General features: G+C 35.1%; 1 protein-coding gene across 5 annotated transcripts in view; it reads left to right on the top strand.

The window, feature by feature from the left end:
* TBC1D19 (TBC1 domain family member 19) overlaps positions 1-21,862 on the top strand; it is a 155,154-nt gene that overhangs the window by 80,161 nt on the left and 53,131 nt on the right. For 4 of the 5 annotated variants that reach the window (XR_013533519.1, XR_013533518.1, XM_002745929.6 and 1 more), the window contains exons 12-13: positions 7,870-7,944; positions 12,594-12,656. Coding sequence is in view for 3 of the 5 variants with exons in the window: in XM_002745929.6 (XP_002745975.3) it covers positions 7,870-7,944; positions 12,594-12,656 (138 nt within the window). In the remaining 2 variants the exon portion in view is untranslated. The remainder of the gene's footprint in view (positions 1-7,869; positions 7,945-12,593; positions 12,657-21,862) is intronic. The other variant, XM_035293925.3, reaches the window with a different exon arrangement.

The raw sequence follows: 21,862 nt of genomic DNA, 5'->3' as shown, positions 1-21,862 counted from the left end.
GTTCACCAGTATTATTTGTCATAGTTTTTGAGGTTCTAACTAAAGATGTGGGAATGAGTTGGTTTATGTTTGGGGAAATAAGAGATATAGCCATCATCTTTGCAGATGATTATGACTGTATTACCTAGAAAACCTAATAGATATTTTAAAAATTACAGAGGGATATAAAATAAATATACAAAGATCAATAGTTTTTCTCTCTTATCAGTAGTGAATTAGAAATGTAATACTGAAAAAAATACCTCATTTGCAATAGTAGAAACATTAAAATACCTATAAGATAAATTTAGCAGGACAGGATCCATATGAAGAAAATTATCGTACTTTATAAAACGCAACAATGTTTAACACTTACAAAGCATTTACCCTGTACCAGGTACTATTCTGAGCATATTCTGTGTATTAATTCATTTATTCCTCACATCAACCTACAGAAAAGTTGCTGTTATTTTCATCATTTTACTGAGGCTCAGAAAAGCTTATTAATTCACCTAGGGTCACAGTTCTGAGATCCAAATCATAGTCTTGGGTGGAGAGCCTTAATATTATTCATAAAAATAGGAAGCTCTTAATATTATAAAATTTGTCAATTTTTCCAAAACAAATTTATTACAGAATTATTTTTTTATTTTTAACTAGATGAAATTATCTTAGGTTCTTATGGAGATTAAATGTTTAAGAACAGCCCAATAAATTATGAAAAATAATGAATGATGAGTCTATGAATAGATCCAGGTCTAGCATTTTATTTCAATTGGAAATGCATGCTTTATTTAATAAATGGTGCTGATAATTGATCATCCTTCTGAAAGAAAACAGACCTTTTGATAACAAGGTGCAAGAATAAATTCCAGGTGGATTATAAATATTAAAAAAAATTTAATTGACAATTTTAGAAATAAAATTTAGAAAATCCTTGTATAAAAATGTGGTGGGGGAGCCTCGCCTAAAGCAAGTAAGAAAACCCAAAGCCACAGAATACTTCTTAAAAATTGTCACTATATGCTGGCGAGGATGTGGAGAAAATGGAAACCTCCTTCACTGTTGGTGGGAATGTAAATTAGTAAACCATTGTGGAGAAAAATTTGGAGGTTCTTCAAAATATTAAAAACAGAGCTACTATATGATCTGGCAATCCCACTCCTACATATATACCTAAAAGAAAGGAAATAAGTGCATTGAAAAGATAGCTGCACTGTCATGTTTATTGCAGCATTATTCACAATAGCCAAGATCTGAAAGTAGCCCAAATGTTCATTGCATACCTATATCAAAATATCTCATGTGACTCCTAAGTAGACTCCTGTCTACTATATACCCACAAAAATTAAAAATTAAAATAAATTGTCAATATATACCATAAACCAAAACAAGCAACACATTATTTTGAAGAAAAACTACTTGCAATACAATGATATATAATCTTCCTTATGAACAATGAATCTAACAAATTATTAAGAGAAAATCTAATAGAAAAATAGGTATATGTTACGAAGGGCAAATCATTGACATGGAAATTCAAATGACCAGTAAATATATGAAAGTTTCTCCACCTATGTTATGAGGGGAAAGTGCAAATTAATACAACAATGAGGTATTTCACATGCATGAAAATGTTTAAAAGAGGTGAGTATATAGATAAAATGTGTTCTCATGTTGCTGGTGGGAATTTGAATTGATTTTTTTTAGATTAGTCAGGCAATTTGTACCCCAGTTTAAGATACATACAGTCTTCAGCCTATAATCCTGCCTTTGCCAATTTATTCTGTAGATATAAAAACATAGTTCATAGGGATATTTATTACAATATTATTTGTAGGGACAAACAACCTGAGAATCCATCTATAGGGATTTGATTATATAAACTGTAACACATGTATACCACAACTTAAAAAATATTAAAATGCATGTAGCTATTAAAAAGAGTTAAATGTGTATTTTTTTAGAAGTTAAATTGACATTTATTGAATTTTCTTTTTTTTTTAATTGCATTTTAGGTTTTGGGGTACATGTGAAGAACATGCAAGATAGTTTCATAGGTACACACTTGGCAGTGTGATTTGCTGCCTTCCTCCCCTTCACCTATATCTAGAATTTCTCCCCATGCTATCTCTTCTCAACTCCCCACCCCTGTGTCCTTCCCCTATTCCCCCCAACAGACCCCAGTGTGTAGTGCTCCCCTCCCTGTGTCCGTGTGTTCTCATTGTTCAACACCCACCTATGAATGAGAACATGCAGTATTTCATTTTCTGTTCTTGTGTCAGTTTGCTAAGAATGATGGTCTCCAGATTCATCCATGTCCCTACAAAGGACACAAACTCATCGTTTTTGATGGCTGCATAATATTCCATGGTATATATGTGCCATATTTTCCCTGTCCAGTCTATCACCGATGGGCATTTGGGTTGATTCCAGGTTTTTGCTATTGTAAACAGTGCTGCAATGAACATTTGTGTGCATGTGTCCTTATAGTAGAACGATTTATAATACTCTGGATATATACCCAGTAATGGGAATGCTGGGTCAAATGGAATTTCTATTTCTAGGTCCTTGAGGGATTGCCACACTGTCTTCCATAATGGTTGAACTAATTTACACTTCCACCAGCAGTGTAAAAGTGTTCCTGTTTCTCCATATCCTCTCCAGCATCTGTTGTCTCCAGATTTCTTAATGATTGCCACTCTAACTGGCGTGAGATGGTATCTCAATGTAGTTTTGATTTACATTTCTCTAATGACCAGTGATGAGCATTTTTTCATATGTTTGTTGGCCTAATGTATGTCTTCTTTTGTAAAGTGTCTGTTCATATCCTTGGCCCACTTTTGAATGGGCTTGTTTGTTTTTTTCTTGTAAATCTGTTTTAGTTCTTTGTAAATTCTGGATATCAGCCCTTTGTCAGATGGGTAAAATGCAAAATTTTTTTCCCATTCTGTTGGTTGCTGATTCACTCTAATGACTGTTTCTTTTGCCATGCAGAAGCTGTGGAGTTTGATTAGGTCCCATTTGTCTATTTTGGCTTCTGTTGCCAGTGCTTTTGGTGTTTTGTTCATGAAGTCCTTGCCTACTCCTATGTCCTGAATGGTTTTGCCTAGATTTTCTTCTAGGGTTTTTATGGTGTTAGGTCTTATGTTTAAGTCTTTAATCCATCTGGAGTAAATTTTAGTGTAAGGTGTCAGGAAGGGGTCCAGTTTCTGCTTTCTGCACATGGCTAGCCAGTTTTCCCAACACCATTTATTAAACAAAGAATCCTTTTCACATTGCTTGTTTTTGTCAGGTTTGTCAAAGATCGGATGGTTGTAGATATGTTGCATTGCCTCCGAGGCCTCTGTTCTGTTCCATTGGTCTATATCGTTGTTTTGCTACCATTACATTGCTGTTTTGATTACTGTAGCCTTGTAGTATAGTTTGAAGTCCAGTAGTGTGATGCCTCCTGCTGTGTTCTTTTTGCTTAGAATTGACTTGGCTATGCGGGCTATCTTTTGGTTCCATATAAAGTTTAAGGTGGTTTTTCCAGTTCTGTGAAGAAGTTCATTGGTAGCTTGATGGGGGTAGCACTGAATCTATAAATTACTTTGGGCAGTATGGCCATTTTCACGATATTGATTCTTCCTAACCATGAACATGGAATGTTTCTCCATCTGTTTGTGTCCTCTCTTATTTCATTGAGCAGTGGTTTGTAGTTCTTCTTGAAGAGGTCCTTTATATTCTTTGTTAGTTGTATTTCTAGGTATTTTATTCTCTTTGTAGCAATTGTGAATGGTAGTTCATTCTTGATTTGGCTCTCTTTAAGTCTGTTATTGGCGTATAGGAATGCTTGTGATTTTTGCACATTGATTTTGTATCCTGAGAGTTTGCTGAAGTTGCTTCTCAGTTTCAGGAGATTTTTGGGCTGAGAAAATGGGGTCTTCTAGATATACAATCATGTCATCTGCAAATAGAGAAAATTTGGCTTCCTCCTTTCCTATTTAATACCCTTTATTTCTTTTTCTTGCCTTATTGCTCTGGATAGAACTCCCAGTGCTATATTGAATAAGAGTGGTGAGAGAGGGCATCCTTGTCTAGTGCCAGATTTCAAAGGGAATGCTTCCAGTTTTTGCCCATTCAGTATGATAATGTCTGTTGGTTTATCATAAATAGCTTTTATTATTTTGAGATATGTTTCGTCAATACCTAGTTTATTGAGGGTTTTTAGCATAAAGGGCTATTAAATTTTGTCAAAGGCCTTCTCTGCATCAATTGACATAATCATGTGGTTTTTGGTTTTGGTTCTGTTTGTGTGGTGAATTACGTTTAAAGACTTGTGTGTGTTGAACCAGGCTTGCATCCCTGGGATGAATCCTACTTGCTTGTGGTGGATAAACTTTTTGATGTGCTGTTGCAATCAGCTTGCCATTATTTTATTGAAGATTTTTGCGTCTATGTTCATCATGGATATTGGCCTGAAGTTTTCTTTTCTTGTTGAGTCTCTGCCGGGTTTTGGTATCAAGATGATGTTGGTCTCATAAAATGATTTGGGAAGGATTCCCTCTTTTTGGATTATTTGGAATAGTTTCAGAAGGAATGGTATCAGCTCCTCTTTGTGTGTCTGGTAGAATTCGGCTGTAACCCATCTGGACCTGGGCTTTTTTTGGGTGGTAGGCTCTTAATTGCTGCCTCAGCTTCAGATCTTCTTATTGTTCTGTTCAGGGTTTCAGCTTCTTCTTGTTTTAGTCTTGGGAGGAGGCAAGTGTCCAGGAATTTATCCATTTCTTCCACGTTTACTAGTTTATGTGCATAGAGTTGTTTATAATAATATCTGATGATGGTTTGAATTTCTGTGGAATTGGTGGTGATATCCCTTTTATCATTTTTTATTGCATCTATTTGGTTATTCTCTCTTTTCTTTTTTATTAATCTGGCTGGTGGTCTATTTTGTTGATCTTTTCGAAAAACCAGCTCCTGGATTTATTGATTTTTTGAAGAATTTTTTGTGTCAATATCTCCTTCAGTTCTGCTCTGTTCTTAGTTATTTCTTGTCTCTTGCTAGGTTTTGGGTTTTTTAAATCTTGCTCCTCTAGCTCTTTCAATTTTGACGATAGGATGTCAATTTTGGATCTCTCCTTGCTTCTCATGTGGGCACTTATTGCTATATATTTTTCTCTAGACACTGCTTTAAATGTGTCCCAGAGATTCTGGTATTTTGTGTCTTCATTCTCATTGGTTTCGAAGAACATCTTTATTTCTGCCTTCATTTCATTGTTTATCGAGTCAACATTCAAGAGCCAGTTGTTCAGTTTCCATGAAGCTGTGCGGTTCTGAGTTAGTTTCTGAATTCTGAGTTCTAACTTGATTGCACTGTGGTCTGAGAGACTGTTTGTTATGATTTTGGTTCTTTTGCATTTGCTGCACAGTGATTTACTTCCAATTATGTGGTCAATTTTAGAGTGTGTGTGATGTGGTCCTGAGAAGAATGTATATTCTGTGGATTTGGGATGGAGAGTTCTGTAAATGTCTATTAGGTTTGCTTGGTCCAGGTCTGAGTTCAAGTCCTGGATATCCTTGTTAATTTTCTGTCTTGTTGATCTGTCTAATATTGACAATGGAGTGTTAAAGTCTCCCACTATTATTGTGTGGGAGTCTAAGTCTCTTTTTCATTCATTAAGAACTTGCCTTATGTATCTGGATGCTCCTGTATTCAGTGCGTATATATTTAGGATCATTAGCTCTTCTTGTATCATTGATCCTTTTACCATTATGTAATGTTCTTCTTTGTCTCTTTTGATCTTTGTTGCTTTAAAGTCTATTTTATCAGAGACGAGAATTGCAACTTCTAAATGTGTATTGTTTAAAAAAAAGAAAACCATGGTCTAGCTTTGGGTTAGAATATCTGGATAAAGAGTATAGTATGATTCCATTTTATATTAAAAAGCAACAGAAACTCTCAACTATGATTACATAGTCATGTAAGCATGGAGATGGGTATAAGCAAGAAAGAATACAAATTACAAATAACACCACAAATATAATACCAAATACAAATAATATTAGTTATTTTGGGAATGTTGAATGGAAGGAATAAGGATGCCTAACTTTTTTTTTTTTTACTTTAGATTGTTTCACTTATTTTAATGGTCATATATTAGTTTGTAATTTTAAAGTTACTTTTAAAAAGAGACAAACTCATAAACATAGCTTTTGCATTCCTTTACTCCAACTGGCAGGAACTGATATGTGAATTAGGTGCAGTTTCTACCATTAAGGAGCCTACATTCTAGCCAGAGAGATAGATTCAGTAGATGCAATAGAAGATAAAAAAATAGTAAAATAATTTTGCTTTAGTTAAAAAATGGAAATATCGGTCAGGCGCGGTGGCTCAAGTCTATAATCCCAGCACTTTGGGAGGCCGAGGTGGGTGGATCACGAGGTCAAGAGATCGAGACCATCCTGGTCAACATGGTGAAACCCCGTCTACTAAAAATACAGGAAATTAGCTGTGCATGGTGGCGTGTGCCTGTAATCCCAGCTACTTAGGAGGCTGAGGCAGGAGAATTGCCTGAACCCAGCAGGTGGAGGTTGTGGTGAGCCGAGATCGGGCCATTACACTCCAGCCTGGGTAACAAGAGCAAAACTCCATCTTATAAAAAAAAAGGAAAATCGATAAGAACCAATTAAGGCTTTGTAATTAAAATCTAAATGACTAAAAGTAGCCAGTAAGTGCCCAGATCATTAGTAGGGAAATCTCACTTTGACTTAAGCCAAAGAACTGTTATTAAACATCTTTTATGATTAAGAAATCATATTTCAGGAAACATAGAGTCAGATTTTATCCTGGCAAGGCAGCTATATGCAATAAATATTCCTCCTTGTCCCAGACGACCCTATCCCACTATTCTTCTCTAACGTCAGGCAGTTCCATACAGATCCATGTATGCTAAATTGCCTTTGGGTTTGAGAGGAGGCTAGGGCAAAAGTGCCTGAGAGGTGAAAGAAGAGATTTGGAGGAATACAAGGGTCAGCTAAACAACCAGATGTTTCCATCTCTTGTTAGCATAATTATTACTCAATTGATCTCTACCTTCATCCTTAATGCCCCAACCAGCTGTGAACCTGAGGCTTAACTTGATTACTGTCTTTAGTCCTTCCCTGCTTCTTCATTTCCTCGCTTACTCTCTCTACTTTCCATTTTCTTCTCTTCTACTTCTTATTCTCTATTATATTAAACATTAGCCTAATCTCATCATTGTGCAGTTAATCAGATTTTATAATATTATGGGGCCATATTCTTGTTTTAAATCATTTATTTTAGAGACTGGGTCTCATTCTGTCACCCAGGCTGAAGGGCAGTGGCTCAATCACAGCTTACTGTAACCTTGAACCCCTGAGCTCAAACATATGAGACCATATTCTAATATTAAAAGCTGATTTTTCTTTTATATGCTATATGATTGTGTTCTAGCTTTATGGCCTTGAATAGCAAGTTACTTTTCTATCTTGGCTTCAGTTTCTTAAGCATAAATGGGAATAATAATCACTGACCTATTTTATCTTGTTGGTTTGGTATTAAATGAATGAACTCATGTAACACAGGTAAAATAGTGCCTGGCACTTATAAGTACTTAATAAATACTGTATTTGCTATTAAAATTAAATTATAGTTAATTTGGCAAATATTGACTTAATATTCACCAGGTGTCAGATGTTATCCTAAGTGATGGGAGTAGGTGTGTTTATTGAACATTTACTATTAGTCATGCATGAGGGTTATAGTAGTGAATAAAAGAGAGTTCTTGTCTTTCTTAGTGTTTAGAAAACTATTGATTATTACTTGAGTTTGAGGCTGACTTTATAAATGTGATTGAGCTTTAATATTTGTTTTACTTTTAAATTTAGGATGTCTTGTATTATGAGCAGCTTAAGACCAATGTGATACAACATGACCTTTTGGTGGACAGTCTAATTTATAAAGTAAGTAAAAGTGAACTTAGTTTTTTCCTTTTCATTAATATCATTAAAAATTGAGATTCTTCAATATGCAGAGCTTGCATATTGATATACATTAACCTTGATATACATAATGATATATATTAACCTTGAAAAATAATTTTAAGTCATTAGATGTATAAATATAAATTTGGTGTTCAAAATTTGCAGCTTGCATTCTTTGTTAATCTTCTTCCCTATAAGAGAATAAGCATTTTTTTATCTCTGTAAGTTCAAGGTTTCTACACAAACAAAAAAGGACTGAAAAGAATATCAGAATATAATATTTTTATCTTATTATTCTTTAGGGCCTAGTTTTTTATTCTCTTTATATTGAAGTCATTTTAATTTTTTTTCTTTTTCCGAGCTAAGAAGACCAAAAATTACATTTTAATTTTTAATTTCTTTTAGTTTCTAGACGTGTGGCTAAGTATATCTCAAGTTTTAAGGTAGAGATACATTGAGTTTTTGCCTGCAAGCATCTGATAATCAAGTTGAGAGCTGAGTTGATGCTTTTGTCACTGAGCCAAACAGGGTCCATTTTCCAGTACACAATAGGAAGCCAAACACCAAAGCACTGGGTTTTTATAGCCAGAAAGGTCTGAGCAGACTGGATTCTGCCGGTGATGCCAGGGCTTGATCTGATTGAATCCTGGATACTGCCATATGGTATCCACTTCATAATTTAGACCCCAATCCTTAGTCCTATCACACAGGTTCCACCTGTGGTTGCATGCTTGGTTCATCTGGGCATGCTCAGGTTACATGACCTTCAACTTGGGGGCGGTGCATCGCAACTGAAAAACAGCTCATAACTGTGTTACATAAAAGTTGAACCAGATTGGTCTGGTGTAGCTAACACTTTAAGTGTAATATAGGATACAAATAATTCTGAGTTAATCTTAGGCAGCTTAAAAGTCTTGGATTTTGAATTTAGATTTGAATTATAATGGAGAAAGGCATATTATCTCAGGCCTCAGAAATGGGGAAAAGAAGATTACACATTGAGGACCTGAAAATTTGAGTAGAACATGTCCAGGGGTAATTATAACTTTTAGTAACAAATGAATGCTTACTATGCCATATAGTATTCCAGACCCTTTACATGGATTATTATTTAATGCATACAACTACCTAAGAGTAGCAGATATTAACATTTAGGCTATGAATGATAAATGCATTGTTTTTCTGGGGAAAAACTTGCATTCTGCAAAACCATTCATTAAAAACAACACAGCTTATAGGCAAAACAGGGTTGGCGTAGACACACTCAAACTTTTGCAACTTTATAATCAGAGTACTAACAAAAGCAAACATTGGTGGCTTGGGAGAAGAATCAGACAGCTCAGGCAGGCTGGTCTGGTAGGAACTATTAAAAATACACGAAACAAATAAAACAGAAATGCTTAAATAATGCAAGTGGAAGTGGCGCTCTGGGCCACTGGGGCTACTGTTAAGGTGAGCATAAGAAGAACAGCAACAGAGAAATGTGCCGGCTGGGAATGTGCCTCTCTGGAGAGGGAGCCCCAGTGCCAGTGTCCGTTTTTAATGTTCTTAAGATGCAGCTATACAGCTTCATGCCTGTGCAGCAGCAGCTGAGCTGAAGACGTCTTTCTTTCCTGCTCTGATTATAATTCTCCTCCCTCTGCTCTGACTCGTCTTGCTTAAGAAAAATTGCATCTGAACCAACACAACTTTCATGTTAAACTGATATCATTCCCTTACCAGCAACATAGCAACACGTGTGTTTTAACAAAACAGAAAGTAGTTATTTTGCCATTTTACAAATGAGGGAATGGAGATTAAGAAAGAAGTTTGTTTAAATTCACATATTAAGTAGTGAAGCCAAGATTTAGACCTAACCAATCTGACTTCAGAACTGTATCCTTAACCACTAAGCTCTACAGTAAGTGGAAAATGAGAGTTTAGAGGATATGGTCCTTTGATGGAAAGTCTTGAATCTCACAGAGGTTTTTCACTAGATTTGGATCACAGGTACTACTGTTGACTTGGTCAAATTATTATGCTCAGTGGATTATTTTATCGAAACTGTAAAAGGTCTTTTGGCCTGTAAAACCGTTAACCTCTTTTCTAATCAAATGAGAGGAAACTCACACGTGAAAAAGCTCGAAAAAGTAAGAAGTGCTAGCATGAGAGTTCTCTTTGTCACCAAAATGAATTTCAGTTGGACTCAGTAAAGAAAATCTGTTCTAAGAAGAAAGTGGTTTGTGCCTGATAAATTGAATACAAGTTCTGATGGCATCAATCCTTTGCACAACATGAATGTGTTTAGGAAGATGTCTGTCTCTGGTTATTTTTGACTTGAGTTAGTTGGGCTCTGCTGATCACTCCAAACATTATTCAAGTCAGCTGTTAAGAGAATCATCATTAAAAAAATACTCAGTTTTGTTATAGCTCCCTATAGCAAAGACTTATTTTAAATTTAACTGAAAACAAGGTAGAGTTCTTTTAAAGGTTAAAGGAATGAGTGGAACAAGGCAATGTTAGAAAATCCGTGGTCAAATAGCTCAAACAGTCTACAAAATTCAACCAGGCTATTGAGCAAAGTAGCAATCGGGGAGGATGGAAACAGTCTTAGATGTTCTGAGTCGATGATGTTCTGAGTACAGAATGTCACTGAACCCTCCCTAGGCTAATTTATTAAATGATTCTGTGTGTGTGTGTGTGTGTGTGTGTGAACAAACTTGCCTTTATCCATACTTTCTATAGTTTTCAACCATTTTCTTACTATAATCTGATAATTTATACTAGTGTTTTTCAACCTTTCTTCATTATCATGCTCCTGAAGAGAAAGATTAATTAATTTCTCTCTAATAAGAAAAAGTAAATAACAAAAAATAAGATTTGGGTGGGTAGGAATGAGCTCTAGATGGCTACATACCATTGCCATATGTAAAATTTGTTGACCTCCAAGAACCAGTTTTCATGCCCACAGAGGCAGTAATATCACCCCTGTTGAGAATGCATAATCTCTACTTTTGTCCAGGCTGTCTTCTGACATAGAGGCCTGGACTGTTTCTTTCTCCTTAATCTGTGTCACTATGGTTTTTTCAGACTTAGCATACATTTGCTACCCCCAGAGTCATCTATTGTTCTTTCCATCCTCCCCTGATTGCTACTTTGCTCACCAGCCTGGTTGAATTTTGTAGACTGATCTATTTGACCGTGAATTTTTATAACATTTCTTTGTAATTTTCTCATGTTTTCACTATCTTGCCAGTGAGATTGTAGACTTCTTGACAATAAATATTTTCTTCTTTTCTTGTTTGTCTTCTTTTTTGTTTGTTTGTTGAAGTTTTGATTTTCGTATCCTTCATCCCAAGCAATCAATCAGTACTTGTTGAATTGATTATATATTGGGTCTAAAAGTGTGGTGTAGTGTAGGTCTGGAGTTTTTAGATACATATAAGGTTTGGGTTCTATATTTACTTATAAATAGATGGACACTATTGTAAGTAAAGGGGCTTTTGGTGAATTTTTAAAATAGTTTTCTGGATATCTACTCTGTATCTGATACTGTGCTAGGCATTTACCCATCCTTTCTGAAGTAGGTGGTGGTATCCCCATTTACAGATATGGAGATCTAGGCTCAGAGTTACTGACCAGTCTTACAGCTAAAAGTAGGGAACTGGACTTCAAATCTTAGTTAAATCTGTTGGAATTTCATGTTCTTTACACTGAAGCACACAAGCAGCAGCTTCCAACTCTGGATACAATATTCAGAGATAATCATGGGGAAACACACGTGTTTTGGTTTATTTTTTTAGACTTTTGTTCATTTTTTTGCTTGTTATTGGAGGAGGGGTACTATAAACTGGTGAATTATATCACGGGAAAATGTAATTAATTTCTGTTAATAATTTTATCATTTTTATTTTTATTCACTCGTCAAACGTGTATTGGGTATTTAGGTCCTAGGCACTGTGGTAGTGCTACATATATAAAAAACATTTAAGACGTTGGAGCTCCAAGTGCCTAAAGTCTCATAGTGAGGCTCATGGAAATCATCAAGGTAGACTCAAGTCAGAAAGTGAGAATAGGAATATATTTAAAGAGGGAAACTAATACACTATCCAGGGACTAATGCACTATCCAGGGGAAGTCAATGAACTAGCTCGTAAACTCATAATACAGAAAATCAATGTTCCTGCTCTCTCTGTAACAAGTGGTGACTTGCAAGTGAATAATCACAAAGGCAAGGAGGATATTTGGTCTTTGCAGTAATGGCAAGAATGTAGACTTCAACAGTGAGCCTGGAACAGTAATTTGGGGCCAGATTGTTATGGTTGCTTTTGAATGTTGTGATTGCATCTGCTTTTCTTTTCTAGCTTTAAGCCATCTAAATATTAGACTAAAAGGAGATAAAATTGAAAGAATAAATAATTAATAAGAATTAATAAAGGGATCTTAAAAAGTATGAGGAATTTGAGGTCAAATAACGTCACATATATTAGTCAAGTAATTATATAGCAATATTAAAATCTAATTGCGAACTTTATGATCACAAAGTAATAAATTTATTACAGTAATGCTTCTGAATACTGTGTGTGTGCTTTAGTACTACAGACAGATTCATTTGGGTTCTTTTCAGTACTGTCTACTTTTAATTATAGGATGTGAAGTTGACAGCAAGCAATGATGATTATTATTTTGTATTTGAAGATTATTTATATCAGGTAAGTTTAAAAATTAAAGTATATAGTGTTCTTGTTTTAGTTTCTCTAAATCATGATACTTTAGGAGAGATCTCTGTCGTTGACTAAATCCTTTTGTAATCCATGGCATACTTGTCAGATGAAATGTTGTAAGTTTGGGAAAGGTTTCCTATTTTTTTTTTTTTTGTAATTTCACGTGGATTGCATTGATTCTGTACATCACATTGAGGGAAAGGGTTATCTATTGTTTTTACTGTGGGATTAGATAGGAGAATAAGAGTTCCCAATGTGTTCCTTTTGTCATATATGGAACAACAAGGAGGTATTGGCAGGTGAGTTTTCTATCTTTGTTATTGGCACAGATGCTTAAATCAGATGTCAAATTCATATTTAAGTCATTCCAAGATGTTTGGAGGAAGCATTTTTCATGATACTTTTTAAATTAAAGATATTGAATAAATAATATTTCAAAATCAATTTGTAGTGTCATGATTATCCTTAGATCATTTCATTTGCTGATATTGTGGATGCTTAGATTCTTACTTTTTCACATCTCCACTAGAATAAAACCACTTATCATAAATAGAAAATATGTAATTTATATAGAATTGCTGACATGATATTCTTTCTTTAAAAGATTACACATATATATTAATAATTTGATTTTGAATGAATGTCAATACAAATGTCATAGAGGAAATACCTAGATTCTACGCAGCAATTTCTGCTTGATTAAATGTAAATTGGTCCCTGCTGTTTGTATGAGCAGGTTTTTGTTTGATAATGCTGTTGGTGTATATGTTTAAGAGAGAAGTTAAAGTTAAATAAGAATCTCTCAAGAAGGTTTATCATATGTTCCAAGAGCTAAAGTATAAAGACTTTATAAGATTTATTTATAAAGTTTAAATTTTAAATAACCCAGAAACAATTTTAACAGATTCTTGTGATTTCAAGTGCATAATTAAAATTTTTTATTTTTTTAAATAGTGGACTTAAAATTTCATTTTAATATAAAGTTAGTTATTAATTAAAAGTTGGAGAATACAAAAATCTTCTAAAAGTTTTCTTATATAGCTAAAATGTAGCCCTGTACCTAATTCTTAGTACTCTGTACATTTTTTAATACACAGGCATATCTGACTTTATTGTGCTTTCCTTTATTGTGCTTCACAGATATTGTTATTTTTACAAATTTGAGGTTTGTGGCAACCGTGCATTGAGCAAGTCTATCAGCACAATGTTTTTCAACAGCATGCACTTGCTTCATATATCTGTGTCAGGTTTTGGTAATTCTTACAATATTTCAAACTTTATTATTATTATTATATCTGTTTTAGTAATCTGTGCTTAGTGATCTTTGATGTTACTACTGTAATTATTTTGGAATGCCACAAATTGCATTCTTAAGATGGCAAACTTAATTGATAAATATTAGTGTTGTGATTGTTCTACCAGTCAGCTCTTACCCATTTCTCTCCCTTTCCTCCAGCCTTTCTATGCCCTGAGACACAACAATATTGAAATTAGGCTAATAATAACCCTACAGTGGCATTGAAATGTTCAATTGAAAGAAAGTTACATGTCTCTGACTTTAAATCAAAAGCTAGAAATGATTATGCTTAGTGAGGACAGCATGCCCACAGCCAAGATAAGCCAAAAGCTAGGCCTCTTGCACCAAACAGCCAAGTTTTAAATGCAAAGGAAAAGTTTTTGAAAGAAATTAAAAGTGTTACTCTCATGAACACATGAATGATAAAAAAGGAAAGCAGCCTTGTTGCTGATATGGAGAAAATTTTAGTAGTTTGAATAGAAGATCAAACTAGCCATGACATTCCTCTAAGCCAAAGCCTAATCAGAGCAAGGCTCTAACTCTCTTCAATTTTATCAAGGCTGAGAGAGGAGAGGAAACTGGAGAAGAATAACTGAAAGCTAGCAAAGATTGGTTCATGCAGTTGAAGGAAAAATGCCATCTCCGTAACTTAAAAGTGCAAGGTGAAGCAGCAAGTGCTGATGTAATGTAGCAGCTATAGCAAATTATCCTGATTTAGCAAAGATCATTGATAAAGGGGGCTACACTAAACAACAGATTTTTCAATGTAGATGAAGCAGCTTTCCTTTTGGAAGAAAATGCTATCTAGAACTTTCATAGCTAGAGAGGAGAAGTCAATGCTTGGCTTTAAAGTTTCAATGGCTATGCTGACTCTTTTGTTAGGGTTTAATGCAGCTGACACCTTTAGGTTAAAACCAGTGCTTGTTTACCATTTCAGAAATTCTTGAGCCCTTAGAAATATGCTAAATCTACTCTGCCTCTGCTCTATAAATGGAACAAGAAAGCCTAGGTGACAGCACATCTGCTAACAGCATGGTCTATTGAATATTGCAAACTTCTGAAAAAGACATTTCTTTCAAACTATTACTGCTCATTGACAATGCATGTAGTCAACCAAAAGCTCGGATGCAGATGTACAAGGAGATAAATGTTGTTTTCATGCCTGCCAACATAACATCCATTTGCAGTGCATGGATAAGGGGGTCATTCTGACTTTCAAGTCTTATTTAAGATACACATTTTGTAAAGCTATATAGCTGACATAGACAGTGATTCCTCTGATGGATCTGGGAAAAGTAAATTGAAACCTTCTGAAAAGGATTCACCAATCTAAATGCCATTAAGAACATTTATGATTCATGAGAGGAGGTCAAAATATCAACATGTAAAGGAGTTTGGAAGAAGTTGATTCCAACCTTCATGGATAACTTTGTGGGGTTCAAGACTTTGGTGGAGGAAATAACAGTTACCATGGTGGAAAAAACAAATAAATAGAATTGGAAGTAGAGCCTGAATATGTCACTGAATTGCTTCAATCTCATTATAAAAATTGAATGAACAGTTGCTTCTTAAGGATGAACAAATAAAGTAATTTCTTGAGATGGACTCTACTCTTCGTGAAGCTACTGTACACATTGTTGAAATGACAACAAAGTGTTTAGACTGTTACATAAACTTAGTAAAGCAACAGCAGAGTTCAAGAGAATTTACTCCAATTTGAAAGTTCTACTTGAGTAAAGTGCCAACAAACAGAGAAATCTTTCATGAAAGGAAGAATCTATCAATGCAGCAAACATTATTGTTGTCTTATTTTAAGAAACTGCCACAGCTGTCCCAGTGTTCAGCAGCCACCACCCTAGGTCCGGCAGCTGCCATACACATGAAGGCAAGACCATCTACCAACAACAAGATTACAGCCTGCTGAAGACTCAGATGGTCATTAGCATTTTTTAGCAATAAGTATTTTTAAATTATGGCATGTACATTTTTTGGACATAGGCTATTGTACTTAATGGACTATAGTGTAGTGTAAACATAACTTTTATACATACTAAGAAACCAGAAAATTTGTTATTTGCTTTGTTATGATATTCACTTTATTATGGTGGTCTAGAACTGAACCTGCAATATCTCCAAGGTATGCATATATAAATAAAGTTATTTATACAGTAATGCTAGTTTGCTAATAACCTCTGTACTTCAGAGATACAGAGTGGAAATTATCAGTACCTAAATGGTGGTCTGAGAGAAGTTCCACAGAACCATCCTCAGCAGAAAAACCATAACTAGTGAAAACTATTTAAAAAAAAAACTATTCAAAGTCTCTGGAAATTATCCTAAGGTTACATAACAAGTCATCAAACAAGAAAACATTTATTTGAGAAAAGCTGCTAAATCTCAGTAAAAATAATTTGTGGCCCTTGAGTTATGACCTGCTTTTTGCCTCCCCTCACCCCCAGATTAGCATGACCGAAGCTTCAATTCAGCACTGTGTGGCCAGGAAGATGGGGCTCCGTTTCCCTCCAGCTTCTAGTCAAGGGCTATAGTATCTCCATAGGAGGGGCAGATGGCTAGTATATTTAACTCCCTCAGCTTCATGTTGCAGATACCAAATTCTAAAGAGTACCACCAAGAAGTTGTTGGATTCCTTTCCATAGGGCAGAGATCTGGCCAAAAAGCTCTGACTCCACTCAGCAGGCCAAAAAACTAGGGCCTCAACTCTTTCACCTAATTTTGTTTATAGAAAGGAGAGAGGTTCCACATGGGAGAGGCAAGCTGAGAAGTCCAGAGGCTACCACCCTCACCCACTGTCTTTCTCATAAAGGAGAAATGTCACTCCAAGAGAAGTAGGCCACTGTCCCCAACCGGGTGCTGGATCAATGGCTCAGAGAATTTGCCCAGCTTGGGAAGCAACCTTAACAACAGGAACTCTGAAGCTCTCCTCAAAGAACTAACTTTATGTGGAGTATGGGAAAGTTCCAACCTAATGGGTCTCTGAACAATGAAGATTTTAATGGTAAACACTTAAGAATGAGGAGTAGCAGCTAAAAGTATAGCAGCTGGTTTATCAGAGAAAACCAGAACTAGAGATAGCTAGGAGTCGTCCTGATGGGATAGGAACAAACCTCAAAGACTGGCCTCAAAATGGCCTCACAAAGGAGTCTACATTTAATTGAATCAGACTGTGGTACAGTTTATGCATGAGGACATTGTTGAAAACAGTAGCATAATCAGCTGGCAATTAGAGAAACCTAATATCTGGCTGTGATATCAAAAAAGACAGAAAGGTCAGCAAAGATATCAGGGGAAGAGACAGTCAAAGAGTCCTGCTAAGTCAGCTGGGCATGGTGGCATGCACCTGTAGTCCCAGCTACTCAGGAGGCTGAGGCAGGAGAATCTCTTGAACCTGGGAGGTGGAAGTTGTAGTGAGCGAAGATCACACCACTGCACTCTGGCCTGGGTGACAGAGCAAGACTCTGTCTCAAAAAAAAAAAAAAAAAAGAATTCTGCTAAAACCAGTGTCATCAGTGTCATTGAAGGATAATTGTATGTATGCTCATTCAAGGCTGGATACTCTGAGGTACATCAGAAGCTTCATACCATGGGAGAAACAGACTTAAATGAAATATTTCAACCAAGTCACTAAACAAATGAGCAAATAATAACCAGAAGCTCCAGCTGCCTGAAAGATGGCCTAGATGTACTTAACCAACAAAAACTTCCAAGCAGCCATTATAAATGTATTCAGAGAATGAAAGGAAGCCATGCTCAAAGAAGTAAAGTAAGGCCAGATGCAGTGGCTTACACCTGTAATCTTAGCATTTTGGGAAGCTGAGGCAGGAGAATCGCTTGAACCCAAGAATTTGGGACCAGCCTAGGCAACATGGCAAAACCCTGTCTCTACAAAATGAAAAAAAATTAGCTGGGTGTAGTGGCATGTGTCTGTTGTCCCAGCTATTCAGGAGGCTGAGATGGGAGGATCACTTTTGCCCGGGGAGGTCAAAGCTGCAGTGAGCTGTGATTATGCCACTACACTCCAGCCTAGGTGACAGATGAGATGTCCAAATAAAAAAAGAAAGAAAGAAAAAAAAGGTAAAGTAAGGTGTAATGACAATGTCTCCCCAAATACAGAAGGTCAATAAAGAGATAGAAACTATATTTTTAAAGTAATGGAAATTCTGGAGTTGAAAAGTACAATAATTGAAATGAAAATTTTATTGGAAGCACTCAAAAGTATATTTGAAAAAGCAGAGAAGAATCAATAGAAATTATGTCATTTGAAGAACAAAGAAAATAACAAACAGAGCCTCAGAGAAGTTAATAACAAAGTAACAGAAAATAACAAAGGTAACAGAGCCTCAGAGAAGTTTATGACAACATTATACTCACCAAGAAATTTATAGGAGTATCAGAAGGAGAGGAGAGAGAAAGAACAGAAATATCTGAAGAAAGAGTGACTGAGTGTCTCAAATTTGATGGAAAACATTAATCTACACATCTAAGAAACTCAACAAACTCCAAGTAGGATAATCACAAATATCCATACCCAGATGTATAATAGTCAAATTGTCAAAAGCCAAAGGCCATGAAAGAATCTCAAAAGTGCTGAAATAAATATTGAATGGCATTTTTTTTCTTTTATTTAACTCATGTTTCAGAAGTTCTGTCTTCAAATATCGTTGTGACCTTAGGCAGTTCACCAGACCTCCATGGGCCTTCATATTCCATCATTAAGCTGAGAGTTTAGACTAAACTGTCTTTCTGTAGATATCATAGATATAAAAAAAGTTTTTGTGATTTGCCATAAAAAAAGATTCAATTTTTCTATAAAAGTATTGATTCCAGATTGTTTATTCTTTTTAAATGTGAATTTTAAAATTCTTTTATCTCAAGGGTTATTCGTTACTGGGATTTAATCTGTTGAGAGTTTTATAATTTGATATACAGGAAAATTCTATTGGTTTTGCCCTAAAGAAAGTTTTATTGGTTTTAATCTACGGGTCTTTTATTATATTTCTTTACTACTACTGAAAAGTAAATTTACCTTCCTATTTATCTCTCTTGCTGAATGCTGGCCACCCCACCTTTAATCCAAGTTGCACAGTAAAGTCAGAGTAGTCTTTTAAAAACAACAATCAATTCATGTCACTTGTTTGATTAAAACTAAAAGACCTAAATCATTCACAAGAGTCTACATGACCCTGCATTATCTGGCCCACCTCTCCAAATGGATTGTTCACTTCTCTGCCTGACACTCTGGCATTCCATATTTCAACCACCCTGATCTTTAACTTAAGTTCTCTATATTCCTTTCTACCTCAGGGCCGTAAGACCTTTTATAAGCAAGACTGTTACCTTCCCCTCTATACCTAGTAAACTTCTATTTTTACTTCAGTACTCAATTTTGGACTTAACAGACAAAAACTTCAAAGCAGTCAATATAAATATATTCAGAGGACCAAAGGAAACCATGCTTAAAGAAATAATCTTTTACTCAGATACATCTTCCCTGACCAACCTCACTCATCTACACAAACACACACAAGGTCATGGCTATCTAATATGTGCTTTTAAAGTACTATGTAATACAATCCATTCTTTTTGTTTATAATACTTACCATAGTTTATTTGATTATTTTATAATTGGCTCTCCCATGTAAATTCTTAAGTGTTTTTGGTCCTTATTGTTAATTCCAGTGCCTTGTATACTGTAGATACTGAGTAAAAATTTTCCTTAACATCATGCACTTGCTTTCATTGATGGGGTTATCTTTTTCATTATTCAGAAGGAAGCTTTCTTTTTTTTTCTAAAAGCTTAATATTAGTAATTATAGGCTAATTGATATTTTACCATCATTTATGGGGCTCTTGATTTCCTTAGAGTTTAGTGCTAGTTGTAATGAATCCTTTCTGATGAGCTGACTCATAAGCAGATTAGTTAATGTCACACAAAGATATAAACAAAACCACATAAACTAAATATCTACCATTTGGCAAAAATTTAACTAACTTGCTAGAAGTTTTTGGTCCTTTCTATGCCATTTTGATCCAGATCATGAAACTTGTGATACCAAACATATGAACACATAAATTATAATATCAGCGGAAGACCAATAATGGCATGACTCATAGTAATCTATGACGACTCTATTTCAGTGTGTGGGTAGAGAGAATGTACATTTGACAAGTTGGTCCTATTTGGTCACCAGAGATAAGAGGATTGCCATTTTTAAGTTATAACTACAAAGCATCATTGTTGGTGATAAAAGGGGCTTTACAGATAACAAATCTGCCTCATTTGGTAAACAGAGTCAGTGAGGGTATCTGCTTTAAATGACAGCAGTAACAAGTTCTCCAGATAGTGCCAGAACTAACCCTTAAGGGTACATTCATTTTTTATCTTTTTCACATGTAAGTGACTTATAAATGAGAAAACTTCTAAGAAAACTTCAAAGTGACTGAATCAGACAAACAGTGGATGCATATTTTGAGAAAAATCAAAATGAGGATCAGTAAATGTTTATTGATCCACAGGTTTGACACTCTCAGATGTCCCCACACATCTGAGAGTGTTGATGAATGACACTGACTCTGATAGAAAAAAAAAGTACTGATTCTTATACTATGTGTAGATGATACCACCTTTGATAGGCTTACATTCTAGTTAATGAGGCAGGAGATGAACATACAAAATATTCTGAAATTGTTTTAAAGTGTTCAGTATTTAAAGTGTTAAAATATCACAAACATTAAGTACTATGCTATAGGAGTAGGCTTTAACCTTTAATTTCCATTTTTATTAATATTTTAGTCCAAATTGTATTTGCTTTAGATTTTACATAAGTTTTTCAGTCATAGGTCTCATGACTTCTCCTACTTTTAGTACTTTGGAAATGATTAAGCCTCTTTTAAATGCTGTGATAAGAACACTTATCACAAGGTCTATCCTCTTAATACTTTTTGGAGTATGCAGTATAGTTTTATTCACTACAGGCACAGTGCTGTACAGCAGATCTCTAGAATTCAATCATCCCCCATAACGGAAACATTATACTGATTGAATAGCAACTCCATATTCCCTCTTCCCCCTAGGCCCAGCAGTCATCATTCAACTGCTGCTATATGTTTGACTGTTTTAAGATACCTAATATAGTAGAATCATGCAATACTTGTTCTTCTGTGACTGCCTTATTTCATTTGCTATAGTGTCCTCTAGGATCACCCATGTTGTCTCATGTAACATCATTTTCTTCTTTACAATGACTGAATAATATTCCATTGTATAGTATATATTACATTTTCTTTATGCATTCGTCTGTGTAAATAAGCTTTAGTGTGGATCTCTATCCACATAACATAAATAGATGAGTAATTTACAACACCTAAGCATCTCTCTTTGGGAATTATATAAAAATAAATTTTCCTTATATGGATAATTACTAAGAAAACACTTTCATGGTGATAGTTTTTAATTATTTATTTTACAATTAGTCTGAATTATTAGAAATCTGTTTTAACTAATAAAAACATATTTTTTTGAGTTGTACATTTTATTTAGTTTAGTTTTCAATTTTTTTTTCTTTTTTTAATTATTATACTTTAAGTTCTGGGGTACATGTGCAGATTGTGCAGATTTGTTACATAGGTATACATATGTCATGGTGGTGGTTTGCTGCATCCATTGCCCTGTCATCTACATTAGGTATTTCTCCTAATGTTATCCCTCCCCACCCTGCTATTCCTCCCCTAGCCCCCTACCCCTGAGGCCTGGGTGTGTGATGTTCCCCTCCCTGTATCTGTGTGTTCTCATTGTTCAGCATCCACTTATGAGTGAGAACATGTGGTGTTTGGGTTTCTGTTCTTGTGTCAGTTTGCTGAGAATGATGGTTTACAGCTT

Source organism: Callithrix jacchus, chromosome 3 (genome assembly GCF_049354715.1).
Source record: "Callithrix jacchus isolate 240 chromosome 3, calJac240_pri, whole genome shotgun sequence".
Taxonomy (NCBI): Eukaryota; Metazoa; Chordata; class Mammalia; order Primates; family Cebidae; genus Callithrix; species Callithrix jacchus.
The sequence above is the reverse complement of the archived record's forward strand: the minus strand, read 5'-3'. Positions and strand labels throughout refer to the sequence as shown.